Source organism: Prunus avium, chromosome 3, assembly GCF_965620075.1.
Source record: "Prunus avium chromosome 3, drPruAviu1.hap1.1, whole genome shotgun sequence".
In the NCBI taxonomy this organism is placed as follows: domain Eukaryota; kingdom Viridiplantae; phylum Streptophyta; class Magnoliopsida; order Rosales; family Rosaceae; genus Prunus; species Prunus avium.
This window is the reverse complement of record NC_142286.1, coordinates 26643335-26666108: the sequence shown is the minus strand read 5'-3', so window position 1 is coordinate 26666108 and position 22774 is coordinate 26643335. Positions and strand designations below refer to the sequence as shown.

The 22774-nt window shown below is 37.3% G+C and overlaps 4 protein-coding genes across 5 annotated transcripts; 1 reads left to right on the top strand and 3 right to left on the bottom strand.

Annotated features, from left to right (window-relative positions):
* Positions 1-1419: 1419 nt before the first annotated feature.
* On the top strand, positions 1420-4203 carry LOC148295830 (protein FAR1-RELATED SEQUENCE 5-like). 2 transcript variants are annotated; one of them, XR_015834645.1, is made up of 3 exons: positions 1420-3566; positions 3650-3793; positions 4060-4203. XR_015834645.1 is itself a non-coding variant. In XM_088251019.1 (2 exons), exons 1-2 carry the CDS (start codon positions 1420-1422, stop codon positions 3741-3743), a joined length of 2241 nt encoding a protein of 746 aa, XP_088107145.1. In that variant the 3' UTR covers positions 3744-4203. The 2 variants fall into 2 exon arrangements, 1 of the variants encoding a protein (XP_088107145.1); XM_088251019.1 differs by having other exon boundaries at positions 3650-4203.
* A 6470-nt stretch (positions 4204-10673) lies between these two features.
* LOC148295829 (uncharacterized) lies at positions 10674-11399 on the bottom strand. Its single transcript, XM_088250600.1, has one exon. The coding sequence runs from the start codon at positions 11397-11399 to the stop codon at positions 10674-10676; it is 726 nt and encodes a 241-aa protein (XP_088106726.1).
* Positions 11400-14285: 2886 nt separating this feature from the next.
* Positions 14286-15038, bottom strand: LOC148295828 (uncharacterized). The gene is made up of 2 exons (XM_088251163.1): positions 14780-15038; positions 14286-14684 (listed from the first exon to the last, which is right to left on the bottom strand). The coding sequence occupies exons 1-2, from the start codon at positions 15001-15003 to the stop codon at positions 14540-14542; spliced, it is 369 nt and encodes a 122-aa protein (XP_088107289.1). The 5' UTR covers positions 15004-15038; the 3' UTR covers positions 14286-14539.
* A 227-nt stretch (positions 15039-15265) lies between these two features.
* Positions 15266-17855, bottom strand: LOC110756523 (uncharacterized). The gene is made up of 5 exons (XM_021957959.2): positions 17070-17855; positions 16834-16986; positions 15620-16740; positions 15451-15535; positions 15266-15379 (listed from the first exon to the last, which is right to left on the bottom strand). Exons 1-5 carry the CDS (start codon positions 17853-17855, stop codon positions 15266-15268), a joined length of 2259 nt encoding a protein of 752 aa, XP_021813651.2.
* Positions 17856-22774: the final 4919 nt, after the last annotated feature.

The following is a 22774-nucleotide window of genomic DNA, read 5'->3' as shown; positions in this document are numbered from 1 at the left end:
AGAGAACGATAGATACAACAACTACAACTCAATGCCACATGTATAATAGAGTAGGAAGTAGCTAGTTAGGAAGACAGACAACAGAGACTCCGACAGAAATAGAAATTATACAGACAAAAAAGAAGACATTAGACAAACCATGTGTTTAGTGTGTTTACTGGCTCTATTTATATATATATCAATTCATCCAAATAGTGTTGCCAAGAAATATCATGAATTCAAACTTATGCTCGAAAGATGGCCCAACAAAGAAAAAGATAAAGTAGAGAGAGGGGAGCTTCTATAGTGAGGGGAAAGTTATAAGGGGTTTTTTTGAGGGGTATGTTAGAGCCATTGGATTTCATCCAACGGTGAGTTTTTAAAAGAGGGTGCATGTAGAACCGGGTTGAAATCTGACCCGTTGGAAACCCAACTTCAGTTGAAGATATTTCCCTCTCTGAAAAATTCAAGAACACAATCCTCTATTTTTGAATGTAACGCAAACCCAGAATTAGAAAGATCCAAAGCTCCCAAACCCTATAGTCGCTCCATTGTCATCAGCTCCTTGGGAGGCCTGCGATCTATGGCATCCTCGGTATGACGATTAATGGCTCTTATTTAGCTATTGCCCTGTTTTGATTCTATGGCTGAAGTGAAAACCCCTTCTCTTTTTCGTTCAGCACACGAGATTCCAGATGAAAGCAAAGTAGCATATCTGGTTCTGTAGCTAGACGCCGCAGCAGCATTTGTTCCTCGATTGTGGTAGAGATGGAGTCTCCACTACCAAAGAGTCTTCTCTAATGTCCACCACATTCTCTTAAGCTGATTGACTTCGGAGCTCCCGCTTGAGTTTGAGAGGTAAGTTTACTGTTGCTGGATTGATTTTATTGGGTTTGGTTTGTTTTTTGTGAGGGTGAGAAATTCGTCATTTGTGGCATCAATAATGCGTCATTTCTGCGGTCAATAATGTGTTATTCTGCCGTCAATAATGCGTCAGTTTTCTGTCAATAATGCGTCATTTCCTTATGAATATTCAATATATTTAGTTGATTGTTTTTGGTGGGGGTGGGAAATTATAAAATGTAGGTAAAAGATCCTAAACTTAGGCTTAATGGAATTAGGAGTAAGCATTTGGAGAGGATATTGGGAGAAGTTCTGTAATTGCTGGTTTGAATTACATTTGTGTTCTTAGTTGAACATGTTGGTTCTAATGTTATTTTTTCCAGATTATTGCACAAGAGATGACGTAACTATTATTAAATTTTGTGTAATAATGGCTCTTACAAACAAGCTAGGCTATGCGTCTTTTTTGTGTCAATTTGGGCGATGTTTTGTGTAAGTGGAATGCATTGATATGTTGTAATGCAGTAATGATTGATTAATGAATTAATATTTGCTATGCAGTGATATAGAAGTAATTCAAAAATATATGTGGGTAAAATGTCTGGGGGCTCAGAGAGTGATGACTATGTAACAGCTAATGGGATGGTTTACATTCCTGAAGTAAGAAATGAGGAAACACCAGCGGTTGGGATGAAGTTCGACTCGCTTGACCTCGCTTATAATTTCTATAACAGATATGCATTCTTGGCTGGCTTTGGTATTCGACTTCATTCTAGCTTTCGGGGGACATATAAGAAAGAGATTCTGAGGAAAGAATTTGTTTGTTGCAAACAAGGTGCATACAGGAAAGATGAAACTCGGGAGAGAAAAAGACAGCGGGGAATAAGTAGATGCAATTGCAAAGCTAAGATTGTGGTTGTGAAGACAAATGGGAGCAAGAAGTATGCCATCTCTCTTTTTGCAGAGGGACACAATCATAAGATGACAGCCTCAGAAAGAGTGCATTTATTGAGATCACACCGTCGTATTTCGGATTCTACAAAAGTACTTACAAAACAGTTGGGTTCGGTTAACATCCCCATTCATCAGAAGGTAAGTATTTTCGAGGTGCAATCCGGAGGAATGGATAAAATCGGTTTTATCAAAAAGGATATTTACAATCTTGAATGTAGTGTGAATGGGAAGCTGAGGAACCACGATGTTGAACTAGTGACCGAGTATTTTATGGCTGAACAGAAAAAAAATGAGGCTTTTTATTTCAAGATTGAGGGAGATGGCGAAGACAGGTTTAGTCGATGTTTTTGGGCAGATGCAACTTCTAGACGGGCATACCGGTTGTATGGAGATGTTGTTGTATTCGATACCACATTCAACACGAATCGATACGACTTGACATTTGCACCAATATTGGGAGTTAATAACCATGGTCAGACAATTGTCTTAGCATGCACATTTTTGAGCAAGGAAACGACTGAGTCGTTTATTTGGATGTTTGAGGAGTTTAAGAAAGCCATGCAAGGTGGCGAACCTAAAACGATCATTACAGATCAAGATGCGGCCATCACCAGAGCGATTTCAATAGCCTTCCCGACTACATTTCATCGGCTTTGCATATGGCACATCACATCAAAGTTCCATGTTAAGTTACCACATTCTGCTTATAAGGAGTATTGGCGTGAATTTCAGAAAGTCATATGGGATACTGACAATAAGGATGAGTTTGATGCAAAGTGGAATATTGTGGTTACAAAGGCTGGTTTGACTGACCATCAATGGCTAAGTTCAATGTTTGATTTAAGGGAATCTTGGGTTCCAGCCTACGCACGAGACTTTTTTGCCGCTGGAATGTCAAGCAGCCAAAGAGCGGAAGGTTCTCATGCTTTCTTCAAGCAATACATATCAAGGAGAAATTCGTTGATGGATTTCATAATACGATTTGAGAGGGCACTTTCCCATCAACGTCAAAAAGAGTTAGCTGCTGATCACGTAGATGCATTTGAAGTGGCTCAATGTATTCTACCAATGCCAATGAACAAACAAATGGCTACCTTGTACACAAGGGCAATGTTTCAAAAGTTTGAGAAAGAACTAATACAAAGTACAGCATGTTTCCTAGAGCTCAAAACAGAGGATGCTTCAAAAGTTGTCTTTAATGTGAGCGAAAGGAAAAATTGGCAAACAAGAGTGGCAGAAGTCGTATATGTCAAAGATTCTGACCACGCATCGTGTAGCTGCAAAAAATTTGAATTTGTTGGGATTATTTGCAAGCACATCCTAGCATTGTTCAGAAGGGACCAGATTGAATATATGCCCGATAAATATATTTTGAAAAGGTGGAAGAAAACTACGAAAGCTGGATTGGTGTCAGATGCAAATGGCAACGAAATTAAAGACTCTGCAGATCCTGGTCTTTTAATAAAGCGGAGTACAATGTCCCGACTTGCTTCAGATGTGGTTGAGGATGCATTAATGTGTGAAGAAGGATGTGAGGTAGTGTCAGAGACTCTAAAAAGTTTGCGGGTGAAGTTGAAGTTGTTGAAGGATGGACCAAGTAATAACGAAGTTGGAGGGTCTAGCTCTCAAACACAATATATGAAAGACCCTAAGAGAGTAAGGTGCAAAGGAAGGTGGAAACAAGTAACGGGAGCAAAGGAAAAGCCAATGAAGCGAGGGATTCGACACTGTCGGGAGTGTGGAGACATTGGTCATGATAGAAGACAATGCCCAAGAAATTTGAACACACCGTAAGATGTTAAAACTATTTATAATAACACCTAAAATTTGAATAGTTAAATTTTTTATGTGCTTGTGTTTGGTGTTTATGCAGGACATCACCGTCAAACAATGAGGAATCAACTCCAATAGATCTCAGTGACCCATTATTCGACGAATTTTACAGGATGCACGGACCTACCGAATGATTTATGTTTGTATTATACAAAGGCCGGTTGTTATGAAGGCTAATGATCAGGTTAAGTTTTCTATATGCAGTTTTATTTTATTTGTTTGTTCATGTCCACTGCTAATTGAAATGGAAATTTGGTTGGTTTACTTCTTGCATGAAATTTGGACACATGTTAATTTTACATGTCTTCTCCCTATTTGGAAATTTTCATAGACATTTGATAAAGTATCAAATTTTGAGTTTTGTGAAGAAGCAATGACTTTTACCATGTACAATGGGTAGTTTATGCTGAATTATGAACGAGTGACACAGATTCATTGATTATATCACAGGGTAATGTAGCATTTCCAGCAGGGAGCTGTTGTTTCCATCAGCAGTAATGATTTCCAGCACGAATCATTTCTAGCAACACTAATCATTTACAGCAGCAACCAATTTTTCCTAATGTTATGTTCTAGTGCTTGACTGGTTATTAAGATCTGACCTTGAATATGAAGCAATATTGGTGCACGATTTTGTAAACATTCGTACCTGAAGGATACTTGAAATTTGCACTATGTTGGAACACAATGATTAGAAATCAGCGTGTAAAATACAAACTACAATACAACATCTTCTATGCATGATAAGTACATTGCAGCTAATCACATTTCGAATGCTTGGAGAATATTAAAGTGTACACCAACATTTCAACTATTCGTAATTTCGCACACACAAGAAAATTACATTGCAAAGCATTTTATGTGCTCCCTCTTAGCAATATCACGATCACCCCAACCAACTGAACAATGGTAGCCATATTCACTCGGTCGTATGGGTCAGCTTTTTCCGAGCAGCTTGCACGTGCTTATGGTCACTCGTGTCCCCACTCATATAGACGAAATAAATATTCAGCAATATTTGTAATATTTTGTTATATAAATAACCCATAAATCATTCACCAAAGAATGTATAGCACATTGGCATGTAAAGTGAATAAGGAGAGTGTTACTTATGACTGACGTGTCAATTTTTTCAAAAAAGTACGCCATCTGTTTAATGTGAAGGGACATGATAATGCGACTTTACTGATTCCCAACGCGTGGTGATATTGACAACTTATTGAATAATATTTCAGTTTTTGCAAAATACAATTTTAGACACAAGGAATTGCAATACATAGTCCCAATAATTATATATGAAGCAAATGAAAGTAATACTTGTGTTATTATAAATTAGATAATGAACATTAAGGAAATATACTTCTAATTTGTCCCAGTTATATGTTGTTGTTTGTACTGTTTCATGTGACACTTTTTCTATCTTTCTTTATATTATATGTTTAGGGAATCCCTCAAAGCAACATATACTGTGAAAAATAAAATATTGTGTGAAGTTCTAATCACTCATATAGACTAGGACAAATATTCAGTACTATTTCAAAATTGCTTGACTGGTGTCAGGCCATCGAACGATGTGATTTGACATGATAGAGATATTTACTACGAACCCAAGACGGAGCCATATTGACAACTTATTGAATAGCGTTGACGTGTTCAAAGATCTAGATGCACGCACCCATGATGGCTTCAGAGCATTGTCCAATTATTATATATGTGGATTATTATAACAAAACAGATACGTTTACAGCCTTTTATATGAAAGGAAACTAATTATTGTATTATTAAAACTTAGATAATTAATATTAGGGAAATATACTTGTGATGTTGGTTGTTGCAAAATATATAGCTAGGGTTAAGAGGAAAGTGAGTTATCTAAAGGCATTCAAATTTTTTCTTTATGAAATTGATGATTTCTAGCTTCCCCTAGTTGTATAACGTCACAAGGAGGCTGGAGTAATTTTCGGGGCTTTTTTCCAATTTTCCTACAATTTATTTAACTTTTTTCAAGATTTTTGCACTAAAAAAAAGCCAAAATAATCGCAAGATGACACCTGGCGCGATCTGAGCGCATCAACTTTCACCACTTGCACAAGTGTACGTCAATACACATGGCCACATCCTTGGTTTTTACCCTAAATTCTTATTTTATTGTTTTTTCTTATGAAATTCATAACTAAATACACAAAAATGATAAAAATGTTCCGAAAATTGATACGAACTCATTGACACTTCATCTTCCTTACTGAATTCCCCGTTTCATGGTTATTCATTTTAAAAGACAATTTCGAGCATTCACGGGAGATGCTTGTTGATGTAGGTTATCTAGGTTAAAGTTAACAACGTATATAGCTAGGGTTAAGAGGAAAGTGAGTTATCTAAAGGCATTCAAATTTTTTCTTTATGAAATTGATGATTTCTAGCTTCCCCCAGTTGTATAACGTCACAAGGAGGCCGGAGTAATTTTCGGGGCATTTTTCCAATTTTCCTACAATTTATTTAACTTTTTTCAAGATTTTTGCACTAAAAAAAGCCAAAATAATCGGAAGTTGACACCTGGCGCGATCTGAGCGCATCACCTTTCACCACTTGCACAAGTGTACGTCAATACACATGGCCACATCCTTGGTTTTTACCCTAAATTCTTATTTTATTATTTTTTCTTATGAAATTCATAACTAAATACACAAAAATGATAAAAATATTCTGAAAATTGATACGAACTCATTGACACTTCATCTTCCTTACTGAATTCCCCGTTTCATGGTTATTCATTTTAAAAGACAATTTCGAGCATTCACGGGAGATGCTTGTTGATGTAGGTTATCTAGGTTAAAGTTAACAACATATATAGCTAGAGTTAAGAGGAAAGTGAGTTATCTAAAGGCATTCAAATTTTTTCTTTATGAAATTGATGATTTCTAGCTTCCCCCAGTTGTATAACGTCACAAGGAGGCCGGAGAAATTTTCGGGGCATTTTTCCAATTTTCCTACAATTTATTTAACTTTTTTCAAGATTTTTGCACTAAAAAAAGCCAAAATAATCGGAAGTTGACACCTGGCACGATCTGAGCGCATCACCTTTCACCACTTGCACAAGTGTACGTCAATACACATGGCCACATCCTTGGTTTTTACCCTAAATTCTTATTTTATTGTTTTTTCTTATGAAATTCATAACTAAATACACAAAAATGATAAAAATATTCTGAAAATTGATACGAACTCATTGACACTTCATCTTACTTACTGAATTCCCTGTTTCATGGTTACGCTATATTAGTATTTTATTATTATTTACCCTACATTATTATTATATTACTTTTTAGCCTCTACATTTGTTAATTATATTTACTCGAAATTATTATTTTTATTGTTATTTTGAGTGAGAATAGACCATTTCTGGTGTTAATCAGTTTCTCTCTTCTTCAATTTGTTAATTTTTTTTTCCCTTTATTAGGGTGAAGGGATGTTTTGAAAAATAAAAAGAACAAATTACATTCCAAGTATTGTATAACATCATAAAAAAGTCCATGAATAACCCATTATTTGTATAGCTTAATTTACTGCATCCAAACATTTCATTCATTCATACAAAATTGACGAATTACTGACGACTGACATAATGGTCCCATAAGATAGTTTTACATTGCAAAGCATATTATTTGGTCCCTGTTAGCAATACCACGATGACCCCAACCAACTGAACAGCCGTAGCCGCAATTAGTCAGTCGTATTGGTCGGCTTCTTCCGAGCAGCTTTGACGTGCTTATGCTCACTCATGTCACCACCATCGTCTAGTATCTCTCTCACAGCATCAGGGGATACATAGTCCCAATTATAACTTGTATGAGTAGTTGCCGCAAATGCTCGGAAATTTTCGAATCCTTCGTTGAATGCCATCTCCAGTTCACTATGGTGCTCTTCGCATCGCATATGGTTCATCAAACAACCTTTAATTTCATCATTCATTACTGTATCCAACTCCTCTGCTTTCAACTTCCTTGTATGACTCAACTTCAAGTACTTGTTCTTTTGGGAGAACGCTTTGTTAACTCTAATGTTAAGATCAGCCAGAATGGCCTCGTCTTCAACACATTTCTCGTGCCACGAATTGATCAGTCTGGAATTATAATCTAGCTTGCTACTGACTGCATGTATTGCCTCTAATGGATCATCGGAGTCCCCCTCACTCCCAAATGATGTTGAAAATGGAAGGGGTCGGCGAGTACAACGTGGAAATGGAGCCTGCAACTCCAATTTTTCATATTCGACTGTGTTGTTGGCGCCTGAAGAGGATGACATGCTTGAATAATCCTATTTGTTTTTAGAGGATGAGGATTGCATATGCAATTTCGTTTGAGGAAGGGGACATAGCTTTATAGACCAACATACTAAAGCTTGCGTGTAGTCAACATATGTACTTTACTTCAATTTTTAAAAAGAGGTGTCAGGTTTTGCTTTTCAAGCATGTCAACCTCATTACACCACTGTCAGTGGTTGAAAGAAACTCAATGGAAGTGACATCTAGTTAGTGAACCCAACCACAGTGGTTAGGATTAAACTTAGATTGTATCAGACAAAAAATTAATTTATACATTGTCAACCAAATATTTTTTGGCGGGAACCTTTTTATTGGTATTACTATCACATCCTTCATAGAAACTCTCCCTCCACGAAAAACTGACTCCTCCACCGAATCTCTCTCCATCGACTGAAACTCTCTCCCTCCATAGAATGGATTTACTAACCAAGTTTGATGTCAGCATAATAAACACCCCTCCAAACAAAGACCGCCTTCGACACGCAAGTGAGTCACCAGACAAGCAGTGTCACATTCCTAGACAGAATGACCATTTTGTTGGAAGTTTTGAGTCTAAAGGGTTCTTGGATTCTGGAAGGAGAGGCATCTTCAACTTGGTGATGAAATCCAAAGGGCAAGGGCACGTTTGGAATTTGTTGAAGGCCAAATTGAAGATGACAAAAGGCAGGCCAATCTGGATAGGGCGAAGTTGCAGCGGATGAAGCGTAGACACAAACGACTTCGGAGTGTAGCTGTTCAAAAATACAAGAACTCATCTAATGCAGTGGAGTCAAAGAAGCGTGTGATGCAAGCTGGATTCGACTACTTCCGGTCCTATGCAAAACTCGTCGTACCCGGGTTTGATTGGTCATCTATTACCTTTTCCGACGTTAACAAATATACTCACCAAGGGAAGTAACCATTTTGGTTATCGTGTTTGAGCAGAGGCAAATCAGTGGAATTGGAATTTTCGTTCAACTCTGCTTCAAACCTATTTTGATGCTTACTATTATGGAAGATTTCAACCTTCATATTTTGATGTCTTTAATGATGAGAACACGTGATGCAACGTGGCCATCTACTTCAGTCATATGTTGCTGCCATGTCCATTTTTGTGTGATCACGTATCAGATTTGGACATGGTTGCATCATATGCAATGTTGCCTTTATTTATTATATGTTAGGGCAAGGTTTATGGAAAAGCATTTGTGAGTGCGTTTGTGACAAGGTTATGTTATTGTTTTTTTGTACTGGTTCATCTCCTACTATTGTTTTCTTCCTTTATATTATATGTTTGTGGAATCCCTCAAAGTTAACATATACTGTGAAAAACATGCAGAGTGAATATATAATCACTTATATAGACTAGGACAAATATTCACTAATATTTTAAAATTGCTTGAGTGGTGTGAGGTTTTTCAAAAAAGTATGGCATTATTTTATGTGATTGGACATGATGGATATTTTGTACTGATTCCCGATGGACTACTTATTGAATACCTGTGACGGTTCATAACTCTAGACGCAGTTGCATATGGACTACTTATTGAATACCTCTGACGTGTTCAAAGCTCTAGGCGCAGTTGCAATGATGGCTTCAAAGCAGTGTGCAATTATTATATATGTACATTATTATAACAAAACAAAAACAGATTATGTTACATCCTTATATTTGAAAGGAAACTATTTCTTGTCTTATTACAAATTATATAACAAATATTAAGGAAATATACTTGTTAAAGTGAACAAACATATATACTTAGGGTTAAGAGGAAAGTCAGTTCTCTGAAAAAATTTGGATTTTTTCATTGCGAAATGGATGCTTTATAGGTTCCTCTAGTTTTATAACGTCACAAGGAGGCCGGAGTAATTTTCGGGGCATTTTTACGATTTTCCGACTATTTATTACAATTTGTTCAAGTTGTTTGCACTAAAAAACCCCAAATAATCGCAAGTTGACACATGGCGCGATCTCAGTGCATACCTTTCACCACTTGCACAAGTGTACGTCAGTTGCAACCAAACATTCTTGCTTTTTACCCTAAATTCTTATTTTATTGTTTTGCCTTACAAAATTCATAACTAAAAACACAAAAATGATAAAAAAAAACTTCCGAAAATTGCTACGAATTCATTGAGGCTTCATCTTTCTTACTGAATTCCCCGTTTCGTGGTGACGCTAAATTATTATGATATTGTTCTTTACCCTAAATTATTATTATATGACTTTTTACCTTCTATATTTATTAATTTTATTGACCCTAAATTTTTTTTTTTGTAATTTTGTTATGCGAAAAGACCATTTCAGGTGCCAATTAGTTTCTCTCTTCTTCAATTTCTTAACTTCTAATTTTTATTAGGGTTAAGGGATGTTTTGAAAAAGTAAATGAAAAAAATACATGTCAACCATTGTATGGCATCAGAAAAAAAATTAGTTTAGGATATGATAAGTGGGAAAATGTCTTTTCCAAGCACTGGTGAACAGACAGCTCACTCCATGCACGCCTTTTCGTTTACCAAATATTAAGATTGTAGTTGGGCAAAATATCTATGTCAGTAAGATGTCATATTACCCATCTCTGATGTCAGTAAGCATTCAAGTATACAAATATATATACGTAGATTTATATATAAAACGGTTTATGACTGCACAAACACCAGACAAAATACATTAAAACCCAACATTTGGCCAACGTAGCCAGCCAACGTAGAACTGAAGAGAAGCAAGTCAAGAAAGCATAAAAACCTTAAAAACATACTACAACTAATTATAAGGGTATGGATTCCCTGGCACAACATACACACGCATTACCTTGAACCAAAAAACACTCTCACGGTGCCATTTGCATCGATTGCAACAAGTCCAGAATGAAGGATTTATCTTTGCTTCAGTAGGCCAGCCTTCAATAACAAAACACCATTCGTTGTTGTTACAAGCGCTGCAATGATTGAACTTAATCTTCCCATAGTAAAACATATCTACGATATGTCTTGCAACATTCCAAACTCGGCTTAATCTTCGTCTCAAAGCATCCCTGGTTTCTTTCATATCAATGTTGTTACGTTGATTCAAAGAACACAAAAATTCTAATGCATCCTCTTTTGACTGACCAATTCCAGACATGCCAAGAAGTCCAACTATATATGCCGCTTCCATATGGCCTGTCGTGGCTGCGATGCGCATCCCATACAACGCTTCCACGTTACCATGCATGAAAAACACTTCGAACGCCTCTCTAAATATCGACTCAGGGTTCTCGCAAGCTCTGCATTGTTGCAAGAAAAGCTGGACCGCAGGATTAGCATGGTACCAGCTAGGATGGTCTGGGTACTTAGCCATTGAAATGGTGTTCCACACTTGTGGAGTGTTTGCCAACGTCCGGAATAATGGGCACACAGATGCCATACGGAAGAGATCTTCCGAAGATTGGGTTGCCACGTATAACATCACTTTAAACCAAGCCAACTCCGGGATGAAGGCTTGGGGCATCTCCAAATGGATATGCTTCCTTCTCTTTCCTCCGACTGTAGTGAAATATTTGGAATTCATGTGTTTCTATTTTTTTGGAATGGAACGATTTGAGGAGTGGAAGAGGGGAGAAATGAGAATAGATGGGGTTTTGGTTCTGTTATAGGGTGTGTTTGTTGTACCGTTTGGAAAATGTGTTTCCACTTGAGGTTTTTCTCACTTGACCCTTTTTAAAGAAACTGAATCAACACCCTAAAACTAGAGAAAAACAGAAGAGAAGGAAAATGTCATCGAAATGCAAAGTCAGACAGTCAAAAAGTAAATTAAGAACCTATATGCATAGGCAATTTTAGGATTTTCCCGCCCTTTTTATGTCAATGAAACAAATGTGACGGATTACTGACTAGTCACAGAACGTCCCATCACATAACTTTTCATTTTCCCACACCGAAATATAGTAGTAATGTTATTAAAATGTGATGGATGTTTATCCAACTAGTTGGTTTAATGAAATATAATGAAAATAATATAGGGTTTAGGGCAGTTTTCCCTCAATTTTCATATTGGATTTTGGTAGTTAAATATTATATTGGTTTATGGGGTAAACGGTGCCCCATATCTGACGGTACATGTGTCGAAAGCATGCCCAACCCACCCACAGACAGAAAAGAGGATATAATCGCATTTGGGCAGAGATGAGAGAGCTCTGAGTCCGAAGAGGTTTGAGTGAGAAGATCTGAGTGAGAAGGTATGATTCCGAAGAGGTTTCAGTGAGAAGATCTGAGTGAAAAAAGGTACAAGTGAGAAGATTCAACATGTCTTCGTCTTCATCTCCCGCTCAAACAAAGAGGTGTCCGTACTGTGGAGCTGCAATGGTGCTTCGGGTTTCAAAATCAGACAAAAATCGAGGGAAGCCATTTTGGAAGTGCCTAACCTCCTATGTAAGTTTTCATTTCCAGAATATGTATGTGGGTGAAAAAAAACCTTGGTCTAACTCTGACACAATTATTTTGCATATATGATGCCTGCAATTAGGGAGCCACCAGTTGCAATGGATTTGAATGGGTTGATGTAACTTCCGCTCAAGCAGAACAGCCAGATGACACGTATGATGCTACAGTGCTGAATATGCTGAAGTCCATTAAGGACTTGGTATTAGTTTTATTACTTTTATCAATTTTAATATTATTTGTTCTTTTAATGACCAATTAAGTGCACAGTTTCAAGGATTGTAAAAGTTCTCCCCAAAAAGACATGTTGCACGCACCACCAATGAGTTTTCAAACCCATTTTGTAACATTTGTTCTTGAAATAGGTGGATTGGCATTGAGTTTAAATTATTGTTCTTGAAATAGGTAGATTGTTTATTGGCGTATACTAAAGGTTTATTGATTGTTTACTGCATGTATATCGTATGTTATAGCGCGGATATTGGATGTTTATTGAAGGTTTATTGATTGTTTACTGCATGTGTATCGCATGTTATTTATCGGATATTGGATGTTTATTGAAGGTTTATTGATTGTGTACTGCATGTGTATCGCATGTTATTTATCGGATATTGGATGTTTATTGAAGGTTTATTGATTGTTTACTGCATCTGTATCGCATGTTATTTATCGGATATTGGATGTTTATTGAAGGTTTATTGATTGTGTACTGCATCTGTATCGCATGTTATTTATCGGATATTGGATGTTTATTGAAGGTTTATTGATTGTTTACTGCATCTGTATCGCATGTTATTTATCGGATATTGGATGTTTATTGAAGGTTTATTGATTGTTTACTGCATGTATTTCGCATGTTATTGTCCGATATTGAATGTTTATTGAAGGTTTATTGGTAGGAAGAACAACTATTCAGTAGAATTTCCTAATCGATACGACTCCCTTATGGATGGTGAAATTAGGGACTGATGTATATTGCATGTCTATTGCGTATAGATTGCATGTGTATTGCGTGTATATTGTTTGTCTGTTGCCTGTGTATTGTTGTTTATTTCCTTCGTAAGCAATAAACAATCAATACACACGCAATAAATGTACGCTATGCACGCAATAGACAAGCAAAATAGACGCAATAGACAAGCAATATAGATGCACCAATATACATTACTTTTATGCTACTGAGTTGCCCAAGACCAATAAAATAAAGAAAATCAACGAATTTATTAACCGATTATAAAGGAAAGAGGGATTCAAACCCGATGGGCGGTACGGAACCAATAGGAAGTTTTATAGCATTGCAGATGGGAAATGTTTATTGAAGTTTTATTGAGGTTTATTGACGGTTTACTGAATGTTTACTGAAGGGTTACTGCATGTATATCGCATGTGTTTCTATAAAGAGGGCATGGTTGAATAAAACATTGGAGGCGAGGGCATAGCCGCCTATTTCCCTTACAGAATTACAATCAATACACACGCAACCCATTGCGATTAAGTTAAGGCATGGTGAACGGCTTAAAGATTGGGATGTGATATTTGGAATGGCGGCTTGGATAAATCATGACATATTACTTTGCAATAATGTAATACACTTTAAAAAGCCATCAGTCATTGTTCACATATGCAGTCTTCCAATCCCAATTCAATGCAGTTTGGTTAAGGTTATGTAAATGTCGTGAAGGAGTTAGGGCAATATTACAGAGATGTTTGTTTCATTAAATCCAAAAAAACTTTACACTCCAGATGCACATTCTATGTATGGGAATGGCATGTGCCTAACTTCAAAAACGCATATGCCTATCCATTTACATTTGCCCACGTGCACTAGATTTACAGATCCATTTACTTTTCTCCTCACTAAGCCTCTACATCTCCATTTCAGATTCTTCATTTTTCTGTCCATGCTCTGCATCCAGCTACTATATACATTTAGCCTAATATGAGAATAAACGTAGCGTAGTATCACACTAATCAAAATGAAAGCATGCATCCGCTATAATAATATTTTGGTTCTAATTGTTGTCCAATAACTTAAACTTAAAATTATGTACAAAAATACACTAAGATTGAGAAAGACGAAGAAGAATTGAGGAGCAGAGGTAGAATTCGAAAAGGAGCCGTGGATCTGTATTGTGTATTTACATGACTTTCAAATTGGAGATTTCCAAAACCAATTTAATCATCACGTACCTGAACCCATTTCAACCACTATCATGGCATGTAAGCATCTCCCCGTAATATCTCTGCAGCCAACTTCAACCGGAAAAAGGGCATGTTCTGCGCGGTGCAAGTAGCTAACGGAATCTCAGCGCTCAAAAGCTCAATGTACTTCAACACAAACATGCCACAATCGCCTCTAAAGCAAATCAAGAACTCGATCAATTCAAGTAATGACATTGTAACGTAATTGACAATTTCAAGTAATAAAATTAAAGAAAAAGTTGTGCTCACTGATTAGATTGTTGTGGAACATCCACACGTTCTATTGGCCATGGACACCACCAATCTCTGCTGCAGTCGTTTGCGTAAACACCTTCTTCATAAAAGTCGATGGAGTTGAGAAGATTTGGAATCGTAATTGAAAGCGGGGCGAGTTCTTCCTTTAACATCTCATCTGGAATAACTGAAACCATTGAATCGTACACTTTGATTTCACACTTAACCAGATCAATCATTAGAGCCACCCAATGCTTATGTTCGTCAACATACAAGGGGCATACACCTTATACACGTTCTGCCAATCCACCCCACACACCGGAACCTTGCCATTTACAACGTTCACTAAACTGTTTCTAATTTTCCACCCAGCCTGCTCTTTTTTTCTTTTATTATCCACAAAGCAAGTATGGATGTGATTCTGTGAAATAGAAAACAATCAATGGTTAAACACCTCCACAAAGCAAGTATTGATAATTTGTAATTATTAACTGCACTTGGTCAAGCCCTATGACATACCATGAAAATTACATCGGTCGTTGTCCAGTTCGATATTTCTACAACCTCCAAATCTTGTTGTCGCTTCCGGATGAGATACAACCCCAAATCAATGTGCTGCACATGTTTTTCTGGTCAATCTCATAATCTATGTACATTAAAACAAATGCATAATCAATTAAACTTACATCTCCTGTCAGCCAACCGTCAGCTTTTACGAGGGAAGCGAAGAATTCAATCTCAGCTTCCACGTGGCCAAATTGCATCACTAAACTGTGAATATAACAAAGTTTTAGATCACAACAATTTAAAAATATATACACTAATGCCTTCTATCTCAAAAAACAAGGGACTTACTTTGGGTTAAGGCGCCATTCCCAACAAAGTTTCAGCAATTTCACCATATCATCATGCGGAATCGCCTTCATTGGGTCTAACATCCGAAGTCGGGTTGTCTCTGGCACAGTTTTTTTCACCAATTCACTAGCTTCAATGATCTTCCACATAGGAATAATCCTCTTTCTCTTTCGTAATTGGACCCCTTGTTCCACAGCTTTACCTTTATCATTCAACCAAACGTTCAACTCAGATAGCACAGCTGTAGGTTGATCCAAATCAATATCCCCGAGATTAAACTCAACAGTTGTCCCCGCCGTGCTCTCACCAATGTCATTACAAACCAAAACAACTTCATCATCCGCTTCCTCACATTCCTTTATTTGCACTTCCTTTTCCTCACTTTTTTTACTTTTCACTTCCTTGCCCTCCCTTCTTTTTCTTTGCGGATCCTCTCCATCACTGCTTTTTCTTTGCAGTTCCCCTCCGTCACTGCTTTTTCTTTGCAGTTCCTCTCCCTCACTGTTTTTTCTTTTCACTTCCTCTCCCTCACTGCTCTTTCTTTGCAGTTCCTCTCCCTCATTGCTTTTTCTTTTCACTTCCTCTCCCTCACTGCTCTTTCTTTGCGCTTCCTCTCCCTTGCTGCTTTTTATTTTCACTTGCTCTCCCTCTTTTCTTTTCCTTTGCGCTTCCTCTACCTCACTTGGTTTTCTTTGCACTTCACCCCCTTCAATCCCCTCCTCGTCCTTTTCCTCTCCCTCATATCTGTTACTTGGCCCTTCATCCCATTCACTATCATCCATTTCGTCAGATCCCGTAAATAGATGTGAGATGGCACAACGATTCGTCCTCTCTTTCAGTAAAGCTAGGTCCCTCCTTACTTCCTGCTCAAACTGAGGACCTAAACAGTGGTCCAAAAGTTTTTCCATCCGTATGACCTTTAACTCAAGGACGTCATTTTCCCGCTTTACTTGAAACAACTCGGACCTCAACAAGCTTACCAGCTTGTTCAACTCATCAAGATCAGCACATGAAGAAGGAATTGACTCTGCCGAGACAACAGCAGGGCGATCCTGTGGCCAACTCCAATATGATTGTCTCATTTCCTCTTCACTCGGACGTAGCGCCCGCAACTGAACTGACTGTTTCAGAATACAGACAATATTCATATTCAATCATTCTACTTAATAATTTCATTGAATCTTATAAATAGTTTCAAGGGCTGCAAACCAAACCTCTTTGCTCTGGAAAAAATAATTGTTCAACTTCCTCATCTCGGGCATAGACGTAGTCGTTCTCCATCGCAAAATACGCGGGACAGCTGTTGGATCAACAACCTTGCAGTAATTCAGGTCCACCATTCTAGGAATTAATTCATATACCCAAATCTACACAATTCACAGGACAAAAGTCATTATTTAAGTTTTAAAGTTCACAAAGCATAACTGACATGAACATTATTACCATGTACCTGGAAAGCATACGTGAAACCTTTAAAACTCCACCCACCCCTTTGCACTTCACCATGCTTATGCTTCTTGCCCTTCTCATTTTTCCGGCTTGTTCCCGTTACCTTACTTTTCCCCTTCTCTCTTCCCTCTTCATTTTCAAAGCTTTTCATATACTTTGTTGGTGCATAAAATAGACTGTCTTGGGTTTTGTCAAACGACACCGAACCCCACGGATACCTGTTGAACGCATCCAAGTCCTCTACAAGGGTCAGGTAATTTACATTGATGTTCAAATGCTTGTCCCTTCCCAAAACCACTAACTCAGCAAAGTAAACAAGAGCTAGCTTGTATACGTCATCTCTCTCTTTGCACCTCATAAATGCTTCTTCTAAAGCATTACATGTAATTCCTTCGTCTATAAAATATCTTTTCTGAAGTCTAATTTCAGCACTTTCTCCACTGGAAACTTCAGGCACTTCCCCAAAACGAAGCCCCGAGATCAAACAGAAATCCTGACGAGTAAACTGAGCAACGTCGCACCCTATTAAGAAACTCAGTCCATCCAAGTCTTTCACACCCTGCCCCGCGACTCGACGCAACACAACTCCATGCACAATCTGCCCGCTAAACTGAATCTTGTCTATATTCAGAAGATGGCCAAAGCATGATGTCTTGAATTGTTCTAATTGTTCCGCACTCAACTTCGCTCGAATTGCAGCTAGGGTTGAATTTGCATGTGAGCAGTTGTTCACCCATGACGCATATGCCTCTGACTCTGGCCATACCAGCTGCACGTTGGATCCCATTTCCTAAAATACAAGATGAAATAACGTTAACACATATACTACCACCACGTATTTGCACAATCATATTGGTATTTAGTATTTACATAACTAGTCAACCAGGCACATTACAAATTTTATGAAGTACATGCGCGTAGGGATTACTGATCACAGCCTTTAACATCATCAAAGCAATATGACAAATTTTGTGCAAATACCTGTTAATGCAATGATTCTGTGAATTACAACCAATAGCATGTGTTTTATTTTTGGATACAAACTCCAATCAATGGTTGATGCATGAGTGAATGTGAGTGCAATCTAGGCAAGTTCTGCACTTCACACACATGACAATTATTGTCATCTCATACACAACACAAAATAAATAAATAAATAAATAAGAAAGATAGTGGAAGGAAGCAAAGCAAAGCATATGCTTGCTAAGCCATTGCCACATCCTTCTTTCTTTCTAGCTTTTTCTTCAGTCAGCCACTATGATCATGGATCAACCTTCATTTCAAATGCTTTGCACTTTTATTCATGACTGTATTATTATATCTACTCATTTTTCACAGGCAAATTTAGCAACAAGGGAAATAATATTTATTTCAAAATATATATATATATATATATTCTAGCGCCAGAGATATGTTATTGACATGTTATTGACTTGAGGGTCTCCTCCAATTCAACACCATTATCTTATTCATATAATTATTGATATGTTATTGACATGTTATGGACATGTTGTTGACTTGATTTTCATTCATTTTTTAACATATACACAAGCAAAAATTAACATGCAAGTGAAGCACAAGGAAGAGATGCCAAATCCAACAACATTGATGGTACAAATTGGGGAAAACCTTTACTCTAACCCTAAACTCAAATTCCATAAATTACTCACCAAATGCTGGTTATTGAACAATCGCAAGGTGTCTGTGCGGGGTCTTTGTGCGGCTTTGCTCCACAAATGGAACCTTTCACTTCCAACAAATACGGCTTCTCTCCTTCCCCTTCCACTGCTTCGCCACTTCACTGTTTCGGAATCCACGCCTTTGTCCCTTCCACTCAAAATAAATACTTTTTCAGGGTTTAGAGAAGGGAGTTGTGTTGCGTTCAACCGTTGCCTTCAACCGTCGTTAACCGTTGCCTTCAACCTTTTCTCAGAGCTTAGCAGTTTCTCAGAGCTATAGGTTTTAGAGTGATGGGTTTTTTCTGTTCAAACTTCGAACTGATTTTTTCTGTTCAAACTTCGAACTTGCCTCTTTTTTTTTTTTTTTTGGGACCAACTTCAATGCTGGATATTAAATTCGGGTTTGGGTTCCTCACCGACCCGATTGCAAAACTTTATCTCAATTCTCCCTAGCCTTTGGATTGATCTGATGGCTATAAAGTGAACCCCTTATAACTTACCACTTATAACTTTCCACTCATTATAGTCTGACCTTAGAGAGAGAGAGAGAGTAGCTTTGTTCAAGTCGATGTTGGGTCCATGCATGGAAGGCACCAGAAAAGCACGTGTTTATTGTGTATATTTTTTTAATTCAGTCTTGATGTTGATGCATGCAAGTCTACTTACGTGGCATCAATTCAATACTCCATCCAAGTGATAAGGTAATTAATATTGTAACTCCGATATAAAATGAAGCCAAGTCTAAAATCTCATGCGGGCCCTACCAAATTCGCAACCCAACGACAATGTCACTGCAATAATTCTGGGCAATAATAGACCATTATTTGATCAACAAATTGGGACCGTTTATCAGTTTGTTTCCCTCCATAATTATTTAGATGAAACGAGAGACCAACAGTGACGGATCCAAAATTTTATCCTGAATAAATCAGTGTGTGAAAATTGCCAAATGTTTGGTAAACGAAAAATACCATGAAAAATTAAAAGATACTACAAAAATGTGAACTAGCTTTTTAACATTTATCACCATTCTATTAACTAGCTTTTTCATATATACTAAGCCAAAATACACCCTTGCGTGTTATATCCAAGTCAAAACCTCAGTGGTAAATCCATCTCTCATAACGTTTTAATTGCCGCTGTCTTTGAGGGATTTCAATTGGTGGGCACTCCGGGTCGCCCACCAACCTTTCAAGGGGTCACCGACATAGCTTGCAGAGAAAATTTACGGCATTCACAGAGTCGCTTGACCAAATTTGGCCCTGTGTCCATCTACCCTTGAAGGCTGGACATGTGGCTCTCTTGGTTATGCAACTACTAATTCACTTACAAGTATTTTTCTTATCAGACACCCTTGTAGATGCATCAGTTTTTTCAGCAACAAATTGTCCAAGTTTTTAACCTTCCACATAGAAAGGGTACATGATTGATTCTCTCATTGTTTGGTTGCTAGCGATTGATGATGTTATTAATCAACCTAAAAAAGTCTAGGCTGGATTTAATGTCATATTTCAACCTAAAAAAGTCTAGATATGGTCTCTAGCTTTTTGGAAAACACTGAACTGCTTTATTTGCTAGGTAGATCCCCATCAAGGCAGACCAAAACAAACGAAAAAACAAATCATCCACGTGATGCTTGATATGGACAGGACGAGGGTTACTTCCAAATATGAGAGAGAGAGAGAGAAAGAAAAAAAAAATATATATATATATATATATATATATATAAAATAAAAAAGAGGAAGCTGCAACGTTGAGGAGAGAGAGTTTTTTTTTTTGTTAAAATATTATTTTACTTTATATTTTGATTTTAAATACTTTAAAAGATTAAAATTAAAGAAGGTATACCATGGATATTTTTGGTAGTTAAATAGGCTGTATTTAGTTAATTTTACATTTTAATTTAAACATTAGGGTGTACTTAGATTATAAGGTGTACTCAGTTAATTTTAGGGTTCGTTTAATATAACTCAAATATAAAATGCAGAAAAAAATGATAAAATTAAAGACATCATTAAATAAATGCTTAAAATAATAATAAAATACTGTAATTATAGGGAGGAGTCCTTTCTCTCTCTTTAGATTTTGGAGCTCCTAAAGGTCTCCCTATTTTATGAGTTGGATAAAGAGCATAGTTGGAGGCAGGTTTTTTCAATTTCTTCCTAAATTTTAGCTAAGGAGGTGGTTTATTTGAGAAATTATAGAATGGTACAGTATCACCACGTCAGATAATGATACTCCCACTCAAAATCTGCCACCTGTCTCTTTTTAAAGAAAACTACAGTATTTTATATTGCACCACTCCCACCCGACTGAAATTACCAGTCCCGCTCGCCGTCCCCTCTCTCTAAGTTTCTAATCCTCCATCTCTCTCTACTGTACCAGCAACTACTTTATCTTACATTTGTTGTTTATTTCCACATTGAAATTCTGCCCATTTATTCATCTCCCTCAAAATAAAAAGAATAAAAAAAATTAAAAAACTAGAATATTGTACACCAACCACTGCACTCAGCTTTGCCTCCCCTGGCCATCGCCCCCGCTCTCTCAGTTTCTCTCTCTCATCTAGAAGAATGAGATCTGCATATTCCAATTGATCTCAAGTCAGCTTTTGGCCAGGTCATATTCAATTGAAAAGTCTAAAGCTTTCTCATATGTTATCGAGAGAGGATGGAGAGATGGAGGGAAGAAGAGAGAGAGAGAGAGAGAGAAAGTGAAAGAGAAGGGTGCAACAGCAGAGGGAGATAGTTTGGGTAACTCGTTCTTTTTTTCTTTTCTTTTTTAAATTTTATTTGAAAGGGTAAAAGTATAATTTCATATCCAGCTGTAATTAGTTTTTAACTTTTAAAAATAAAATAGACATGTGGCAGATTTTGAATGGGAGTATCACCAGCTGACGTGGTGATACCGTACTATTCTATAATTTCTCGGTTTAGGGAGCCCATTGTGGGTGCTCTAACCGAACACTTCGATTTGCCATTTTCGAAGATTGACGTTCACTTCAACTGACTCTGGTCAATGCACTGAGCATTCGACTCGGTTCGGTCAATTTCGATGAGAAACCAAGAGAGAGGAGTACGGTGGCAATCTCCAAATGAGAGGTGAATCAGCACAGTAATCCATCTCCAAATCTCAAGATCCGACCAGATCTAGAGATGGATCAGAGAAAGAGCACCAAGGAGAGGGAGAGAGGGTGAGAGAAAGCATAGAAAAGGGGAGGAAGAGAGTGTGAGAGAGAATAGAACCTCATTTTATCATATCATATCAACCAAAAACGATAAACCAACCCTCATGGAAAGATTATAGGCCATGTTTGGTTCATGGGAAAGGAGACTTGGGGATGGGAAATCAATTGCTTTCCCATGTTTGGTAAGTCCAGGCATGGGAAATCATTGTCTGGTCCATGGGAAAGTAGGGGGGGGGGGGGGGGGGGAGGGGGGAAGTGAAGTCATCCTCCCAACTTGGGTTTTGTTGTACCTCCTCATGGGAAAGTTTGGGAAAAAATGAGCCAATATTAAATAAACATTTTTCATGACCATTTTGTCCCCATTAATAATTTAGAATTACAATATATCATTAATGAATTATTTTTTATTTGATTTAATATGGGTATGATTGAAAATTTATACAAACTTTGTTTTCCATTCATACTCAAAACAAACATAGGAAAGGAAATAAAGTGATATCTCTCCGGTACTTTCCCAACATTACCAAACGTGGGAAAGGAATCCTTCATTTCCCATCCCTTGGGAAATGACATGGGAAATGATTTCCCCTCAAATTCGTTCCGTGAACCAAACGGGGCCATAAAGTAAAGCATCAAAGACAAATAAAACGGAATGGGACAGTTCTGTTAGACTTCTATTAGAATATGTCACAATAAGTGGTCAAATAATGTTCAAATTTTATAACTGAATTAGAAACCAATCCATATAAGAAAACAAACTCATGTATGAAAACATTTCAGGACAGAAATGGGGTTTTGAAATCTGTGATCCATTCCTTCAAGCTGGAAAGAAAAGCCATC